At 38.4% G+C, this 8,975-nt stretch overlaps 1 protein-coding gene across 1 annotated transcript; it reads left to right on the top strand.

The window, feature by feature from the left end:
- Nucleotides 1-1,916: 1,916 nt before the first annotated feature.
- G6PC2 (glucose-6-phosphatase catalytic subunit 2) lies at nt 1,917-8,546 on the top strand. The gene is made up of 5 exons (XM_069579457.1): nt 1,917-2,134; nt 2,708-2,817; nt 4,752-4,863; nt 6,826-6,941; nt 8,035-8,546. Exons 1-5 carry the CDS (start codon nt 1,917-1,919, stop codon nt 8,544-8,546), a joined length of 1,068 nt encoding a protein of 355 aa, XP_069435558.1.
- The last annotated feature ends 429 nt before the right edge of the window (nt 8,547-8,975 follow it).

Raw genomic sequence — 8,975 nt, 5'->3', positions numbered from 1 at the left:
TAGACTTTTGACAGAGGGAGGGGTTTAAGGCCAAAAGGAGAACAAGCTATGTATGAATTGCTTTATATCAATGATTTCAACCTTAACTGCACATTGCAATCATTTGGAAAGTATTTTTTAAATGCTAATGCCTAACTTCCATAACCAGAAATTTAATATATCTGGGAAAGGCATAGCATTTTTTAAGAAGCACCCCAAAAGACTGGTCAGTCAAAATATTTCCTCCAAGAGAAGCAAAGAGCCTGGGGAGGTACCTATAGACACTGGATCCCCATTAAATGATGCCATTAAATGATGGGGCCAGTCCCGTGGCCACGGCTAAGTTTTCTAAATTTGCTGGCATATTGAGTGCTTACTTAACTTTTATGCAGAGTTGCTGCTACTAATTTACTTCAGTCATGTCTGACTCTGTGCGACCCCATAGATGGCAGCCCACCAGGCTCCCCCGTCCCTAGGATTCTCCAGGCAAGAACACTGGAGTGGGTTGCCGTTTCCTTCTCCAATGCATGAAAGTGAAAAGTGACAGTGAAGTCACTGTCACATGCTGAGTTGTGTCCGACTCTTAGCTACCCCATGGACTGCAGCCTACCAGGCTCCTCCATCCATGGGATTTTCCAGGCAAGAGTACTGGAGTGGGGTGGAGTACAGCATGTGAAACGCTGAGCTGGATGAAGCACAAGCTGGAATCAAGATTGCCAAGAGAGATATCAATTACCTCAGATATGCAGGGCTTCCCTGATAGCTCAGTTGGTAAAGAATTCGCCTGCAATGCAGGAGACCTGGGTTCAATCCCTGGGTTGGGAAGATCCCCTGGAGAAGGGAAAGGCTACTCACTCCAGTATTCTGGCCTGGAGAATTCCATAGACTATATAGTCCATGGGGTCGTAAAGAGTCGGACACAACTGAGCAACTTTCACTTTCACTTTTCAGATATGTAGATGACACCATCCTTATGGCAGAAAGTGAAGAGGAACTAAAGAGCCTCTTCATGAAGGTAAAAGAGGGGAGTGAAAAAGCTGGATTAAAACTCAACATTCAAAAAACTAAAATCATGGCATGCAGTCCCATCACTTCATGGCAAATAGATGGGAAAACAATGGAAACAGTGATTGACTTTATTTTCTTGGGCTCTCTCACATGAGCAGCTCTGCCATGCTCTCAATTGTTTTTGCTAGCCAATAAAAATATGCCTCATTCCTAACAGTTCTACCATCTAGTAGACCTACTACTCAGTAATCTCCATATCTGCTTTCTGGCCTCACAGTCGAAAAATAACACATTTCCTTCCAGATTTCATATACTCCATGTATTTTCTTCTCTGTTCCACATCTCTCATATTATTCTCTTTGCTGATAAGGAAATACCAAAATATTTCTAACATCTGCAATCAGAAAATACTGTCATATCATATAAATTTTTCATGCCTAGATATTTACTCATCCGTTTTCCTGAAAGACCCAATAAAATAGTCAAAGAGCCACAGTCTATTTTAAATTAAAATGCGTTGCTTTAAGGGCTATTTGACATGCAGTAATTATTTACATAGTCTTCTAGTGAAGCACAGAAATTGCTAATGTCTCTGCCCTTGAAGGAAATGAACCGTACAAAAATTTCGAGCAAACATGATCCAACTGTTCACACAAAAGACAGACTGCATAAGAAATGCATTGTGTCTCTACCCAAATTTCCCCTCGACTTGCCACAGATCAGCATGTACTTCACCTCTTTTAGCATCAATTAAAATCATAAAGCAGATGAACTTTTCAGCAGAGGATAGACATGCCCTCTCCACAGATGGTCAGTATCACATGTCACAGTAATGGCTGGACACGCCGAGAGAGTAACGTATAAAAATGGTAGAATTCAGAGCACTTCAGCTCCACTCACTCTGTGTTTAGAACTGCCTCTCTTTCAAGATGGATTTCCTTCATAGGAATGGAGTGCTCGCTATTCAGCATTTGCAGAAGGACTACCGAGCTTACTACAGTTTTCTAAATTTTATGTCCAGTGTTGGAGATCCCCGGAATATCTTTGCCATTTATTTTCCACTTTGGTTTCAACTTAATCAGACAGTTGGAACTAAGATGATATGGGTAGCAGTCATTGGGGATTGGTTCAATCTTATTTTTAAATGGTAAGCCTTCTGTTTTGTTTCATTCTTCATAAAGCTTCTTCTTAAATTTGTAGCTTTGGCTTAATGATCACATTTCAGATGTGTATAATTTTACTTGGAAAATCTTTCAAACATACCGGTTAACTTGAAACACCTATTCGTAAACAGAACTTACAAAAAAGCATAGGAGTCTATACTTTATCTGACTTAGAAGTAAATTCCAAAAGCCTATAACAAATATGGTATGATAAACCAAGAAGTGAGTTAAACAAATTGCACCATAATGAAAAGATTAATAATTCCAAGGACCACTTTGATATTTTCAGTCTAAGTATCCAAAGCACCGAAAGACTTCCCTTGCAGGGGAAAAAGTCCCTGTTTTTATTGGAAACTAGGATGCCAAAACTCCGTGTGACTCATCCTCTATAATGAGAGACAGAGCAGAACTTAAATTCTTTCAAAGTCTCTCAATAATGAGCTTTCCTCATCAACAGTCTGCTTGAGTCATTTTTATAGGAGAGAATAGCTAGTCTCCAATTAAGTAACAACTGTGTGTTTAAACATACATGCATATTTATATTTCTTTAAATACAGGATATTATTTGGTCATCGGCCTTACTGGTGGGTCCAAGAAACTCAGATTTACCCAAATCATTCAAGTCCATGCCTTGAACAGTTCCCCACTACATGTGAAACAGGTCCAGGTAAGCTATTAAAGCAGCCTCAGGTTTCTAAAGATATTCCAACAGATAGCCATTGTACATGATTATCACCTAATGACTGTACAATATCATAGAGGGTTTTAAAGAAAACAGCATGGGTGAGGATGCTAAAAGTTCATAAACAAAAATTGCTAGTGAAAAGGGTAAAACTTATTTATGAGTAAGAAAATTTCATTTTTTAAAATTTTGTAAAAGGATAAGTTAAGAAAATATTCCCCAAATGATTTTATTCCTGACATTTTTTTTTTTTGGAAGAAGGTCATGGTTTGATATAGAAACAAACAAAAGACAATTAACTAGAACACATTTTTTAAAAACTATATTAAAATACTGGAAATGCTGATTTATCTGCTGCTGTGCACCTTTCAAAGTTATTATAGATCTTCTGAGAATCACATAAATGAGACAATAGACAGGGTTTCTGTAAGAAAGGTAAGGACTTCCTGGTATTACTATTGCCTGCCGAAATTCTCTCTAATCGTAGAGTTATTTCTTCCCACTTTGCTTTTTCTCTTGTGTATACAGTGTATAAGTAGACTTCTTGGTCCACTCTCTCATAAGTAAGATTTTGTATGAGTATAAAATCTTTACTATGATAATTGAGTTTAAGATTATAAAAATTTTAAATATATATATAAAAGGTAAATTGCATATTGTTTTAATTTGTAAGATTGTGTTATATTGTACCTCCACACAGTTTGTTACATAGCATAAAATTCTTGGCACTTGACATCCTGAGACTAACCTTGAATACAGCGAATGTGTAAGTTCCTAATAAGTTTTTGGATTTTTTTTTTTTTTTTGGCTACCAAAAAAGTAGGCATCCATCTGTTAAAATATTATATAACAGTACTATATAGTACTATACTATTAGTTATTTAATATCTGACTCCTCCAATAGACTGTGCATTCCATCATGTCAGGGACAGTATGTATTTTATCTTTGTGAAAACAATGCAAGATGGATGGATGGATGGTAGTATTTGGCACAATTGAAATACTACTTTGATTTATCCCAGAACTTCCCAGCACACGCTCTGTCTTATGAGACATTTTCTGGAAAAGAAGAAAAAAAATACTACATCTTACATTCACTCCTTGAAGTTTCCAACACATGAAACATACAAAAAGCCCTGACAATTTCTGTTTAAGAAATCGATCTGAAAGAAAGAGATCCATAAATCATAGATCTGTCTTTATTTAACTTGGTGTTTTTCAAAGAGACTGATGTTTAAGCTCAGTGAATCTCCACTTGGTAAAAACTCAAGGAGTACATCAAAACAAAGTGATTTTTTTTAAAAAAAGATCTAGCGACATGGGAAAGACATTCTGGGAGTAGAAAGGCTTCCTGTCTGCAGATTTATTCTGGCAGGATTGATGCCACTTTGTAGCTTCCCTTTTCCTTTTAATGACAAAGACTCCTAGCGCAGCAACCAGTCACAAGATGGGCATAGGGGTAGCTAGTACATAGCAGTTAGTTGGGAAATCAGACACAGCAGTGATAGCTTTAAGATGTTTGACTTTTCAGCCCAAGGAAAATAAGCTGATTCAAGATTCAATCCGAGTACTTCAATTTTGTCATCAGTTAAAAACAATTGCATATGAAGAATGACTAAGGATGTGGCAGATTTTTTGATGCAACAGCCTGAGTTCCTAATTAGACTTGAACATTTTGATTTCTGGACTTCAACAAACTTGAATAACCTGGGGACATTTTTTGAAATAGTATGTGACTCAATTTTGATTCAATTTTCTTTGTTTCTACCCATTACTAAACATTACGTATAGAGTATGTCCTATGGCTTTTTTCTGAGCTATTTGTAAAATTCATGGCTAGTATGCTATTCTATTGTCCACTTCTGATGGTTGTATTCTATTAACCACCTTTCCAACGGACTGCCACTTTCTTGTTGCAGGAAGCCCATCTGGCCATGCGATGGGTTCGTCATGTGTCTGGTATGTCATGGTGACAGCAGCCCTGAGCCACACCGTCAGTCAGATGGATAGGTCTTTCATCACTCTGCACAGGTCAGCTTTGCTCCAGTCTCTGTGGCACTGGAACATGACAGTTTTAAACACAGAAAGTCTTTTTAAAAATTCAGTTTAGTGCATTTTTAGTTATTGAAATGTGCTTATTCAATTCTATCATAGCCAATATAGCAAAATGAATAGAAGATTAATATTCTGCTTTAAGATAATACCCTAATTAGCTCACAATGATTACCACATTACAGGGTTGGAAATGTTTAATTGATTAATGACTTTTTAAGTGTGCCTTTGGGGTTCCCATAATACTATACTCACTTTAGTAGTTCATAAATAAGTCATCTAAAATTATATAAGGAAGTATTTTTGCAATTTTTGAGAAGCCTCATCCCCCTCTAATGCATTGGTTACTTTAGTATAATTATGCTTTCTTCTTTGAATAACTAATGATTTTGACATAAATAACTTACAGTCTAGCTTTAAATATTATGCAATCTTTTAATTAAAAACATCCAGAAGCAAACTTAAATTCTAATGTTAGTAGATTTAATGTTAGTAGATTCATAACATTCTGAAAGGCTTAGACCTTTAAATTATTTAAAATTTTTATACTTTTTCCTTCTTTTCTTCCCTGATATACTTTAACTATCATTAAAATAATTTTGAGCATCACTTTAATCATAAATCATTAGGCAGTCTGAGATAAAATTCTCCAGGTAATTGCATAAAAGATACTATAAAATACACCATTACATGGAAGTTCTCTATAATAAAGAATTTCCAAGGTCCATCTCATATTCCACTTTTTAGAGTAATATTGGGTAATATGCAAAACAAATAACCAAAGGAATTTGGGCATCTTTAAAGTTTATCCTAATGAGACTGTGACCTGTATGCCTTAAGGTATTCATTATCCAATCCAAAACAACAATGGTAAAAACATGTAATTTTTAAAAATTAGCATTTTCTATCCATACACAATTTTTCAAAGTAAGAATCTAGATAAGCCCTACCTTTTCTCTGTAGTTCATTTTCTCCTCCAGTTCTCAAGCCTGGAAAATTATTTCTTTCTTCTAAAAAGAAATTCTCGCTTCTTCTTTGATTCTTATAACTGCCTCATTTCGTTGATCCATCAAAATGTACTGAGTTGCCCACACCTTGCCTAAATATTACCACATCCTTGTTGATCCTTCTTCCATGTGCATAATCCCTGCTTACTTTCCCTTTGAAAGTCTTGTTTCTCTCTATTCCTTAACTTTTCAATATCCAAAATTTAGTCCAGTTATCAGGGACAAATCATTCAGAACCATCAAGGATTCCTAGAACTCATTGCTAATATTTTTTATTAAAATGATGAAGATTTCTTGGACTTAAATATTTTTATAAGTTTTCTGCATACTACTGCTTCTAATTCAACATATATAACCCATAGGTCACTTTCTGTTTCTTATTTTCTACGTGTCAAAAACCAAAGAACCAGGACTCTTGAGAGCTTGAGAGTCTTGAAATTAAACCCAATGAAAACTTGCCCTTGATGGAATGCCTGTGTGCTTTTCATCAGATTGGCAGCTGCCTCTTCTGTGAGTTTTCTTCAAGCAAAGAGACATTGAGAGAGGAAAGAGGAAGCACATATGACAGGGAGTAAAAATATATATAATTTATTCTAGATCACTGTAGATATTAATAATTCCCTCAAACTTGAATTTCCCTTCATTAGAATAATTATCAGGATGCCAAGTTGGTTTTTTTTTGCAGCATTTATTAAAGTTTCACAATATAGCCTAGCACTGGTTCAGTTTAATGCATCGATAAATATAGAAACATCTGTTAAAACATTTGAAATCCTATGGAGTGCAAAAAAAATTGAAAGACCCTCTAGAATTATATTACATCACAGCTAGAAGATTCCTCTATGAAGGATCATCTGGTGTCAACCCCTCACCCATTTTTATGAGTGATATGATTCCTTTGCTTTTTATGCTTTTCTCTATTTTTCCATCGTAGACTGACTTGGTCATTTCTTTGGAGTCTTTTTTGGTTGATTCAAATCAGTGTCTGCATCTCCAGAGTATTCATAGCAACACATTTTCCTCATCAAGTTATTCTTGGAGTAATTGGTGGTAAATATGATCACTTACCTTTTATTGTATCATTGAAAGCTTTAGTGTCCTTTGTTTTATGTTGTCAGATTCTCCCTGCTAATTGATTTCCCCAAACTCAGGTAATTCTATCAAGCCACTGACACTTAATGCTGCCCTAGGAGCTTAAGTGTTCTTCCTATCTCTCAAATTCTCCATACAGGCAATGGCACATTCTCACTCAAAAGTATAAGTGCATAACCTCTTGGTGACACGGTTGGGCTTCTCTAAAGTGTGACTAGTGCTGAGTCCAACTCCCGAACCACCACGAAGGACAGTTTGCTTGTGTCTTGGTTTGGGAGACTTAATAATGGCCTTCCAACCTGCACACCATGTTACTCTCTTGGAAACACCTGCAGTGATTATTACCTAACTGTGGACTTCATTCAGCAGCTGCTTTGTATTTCTACCAGCATTCTCAATGATCGAGTTTCTGCCTTTCAACTCCACATATCTTTCAAAGGCTGTCTACATGAACTGGCTGTGGCAACTGAAATATTAATTGCAAGCACCTAGATCAGTTCTCCAGAGAAGGCAATGGCAACCCACTCCAGTACTCTTGCCTGGAAAATCCCATGGGCGGAGGAGCCTGGTGGGCTGCAGTCCATGGGGTCGCTAGGAGTCGGACATGACTGAGCAACTTCACTTTCACTTTTACTTTCATGCACTGGAGAAGGAAATGGCACCCCACTCCAGTGTTCTTGCCTGGAGAATCCCAGGGACGGTGGAACCTGGTGGGCTGCCGTCTCTGGGGTCGCACAGAGTTGGACACAACTGAAGGGACTTAGCAGCAGCGGCGGCAGATCAGTGCTCTGCCTATAAAGTGGGTTGTCACTCAGTGCCCTGGACTCCTGAAAGATCCCCCCTGTGCTAATGTGGATGGGTAAAAGACCATGGGAAAAGTGAGATTTCAGTTACTGCCTTAAAAAACAGGCTTTGGAAAATGGATGGAACCTAGGTTTCTATAGCCCTTTATCATTGAAAACTGTGGCTAAATTCTTTAATGCAGAGAGGAATGATTCCTGAGAGTCTCAAAGGCACACAGTTCTGTTCAGCGTTGCTTTCCAATCCCCAGGCGTCCTGGTAGCGGAGGTCTTTGAATACACTCCAGGTATCCAAACAGCCAGCCTGAGCACATACCTGAAGACCAACCTGTTCCTCTTCCTGTTTGCACTTGGCTTTTACCTACTTCTCAGACTTCTTGACATTGACCTGCTGTGGTCTGTGCCCATAGCCAAGAAGTGGTGCGCCAACCCCGACTGGATCCACATTGACACCACACCTTTTGCCGGACTTGTGAGAAACCTCGGAGTCCTCTTTGGCTTGGGCTTTGCAATTAACTCAGAGATGTTCCTCAGGAGCTGTCGAGGAGAAAACGGCTACAGGCTCAGCTTCCGGCTGCTCTGTACCCTGGCCTCGTTGACCACCCTGCAGCTCTACCATTTCATCAAGATCCCCACTGACACCGAGTATTTGTTTTACGTGCTGTCTTTCTGTAAAAGTGCGTCCATCCCACTGACTGTGGTTGCCCTGATTCCCTACTGTATTCATATGTTAATGAAACCAAGTGCAAAAAAGCTTAATTAGAATTGTATGGAGGGCTAACGCCTGTGGCCCCAGGATGAGGCTACCCCATCTTCACAGAGGACCAACAGGGCAGAGAGAAACTGGAGGCTTCCAGTTAGGGGTCACAAATCGCAGCCACAAGACTCAGTCCATTCACATATATGTTTAGTTTGGCCTTCAGAGTTACCTGTGTCCCCCCGTCTTTTAGAGTGTATGTTAGTCAACCATTCCTGTTTGACTTTTTGTGACCTCCAGGGATGGTAGCCTGCTAGGCTCCTCTGTCCATGGAATTCTTTAGGCAAGAATACTGGAGTAGGTAGCCATTCCCTTCTCCAGGGGATCTTCCCCACCTAGGGTTTGAACCCTGGAACTCCTGCATTGCAGGCAGATTCTTTACCCCTGAGCCCCCAGAGAAGCCCTAATTTTAGATTAGCTGCCAATATTTTAAAA

Source organism: Ovis canadensis, chromosome 2, assembly GCF_042477335.2.
Source record: "Ovis canadensis isolate MfBH-ARS-UI-01 breed Bighorn chromosome 2, ARS-UI_OviCan_v2, whole genome shotgun sequence".
Classification (NCBI taxonomy): Eukaryota; Metazoa; Chordata; class Mammalia; order Artiodactyla; family Bovidae; genus Ovis; species Ovis canadensis.
Note: the sequence above shows the minus strand (reverse complement) of the source record. Positions and strands in the feature narration are given on the sequence as shown.

Bases quoted from the DNA above. Each gene is read 5' to 3' on its own strand.
- G6PC2 (XM_069579457.1), top strand. From the start codon at position 1,917: ATGGATTTCCTTCATAGGAATGGAGTGCTCGCTATTCAGCATTTGCAG. The intron at 2,818-4,751 runs GTAAGCTATTAA...TTCTTGTTGCAG, and splicing joins TACATGTGAAACAGGTCCAG to GAAGCCCATCTGGCCATGCG. The intron at 6,942-8,034 runs GTAAATATGATC...TCCAATCCCCAG, and splicing joins TATTCTTGGAGTAATTGGTG to GCGTCCTGGTAGCGGAGGTC.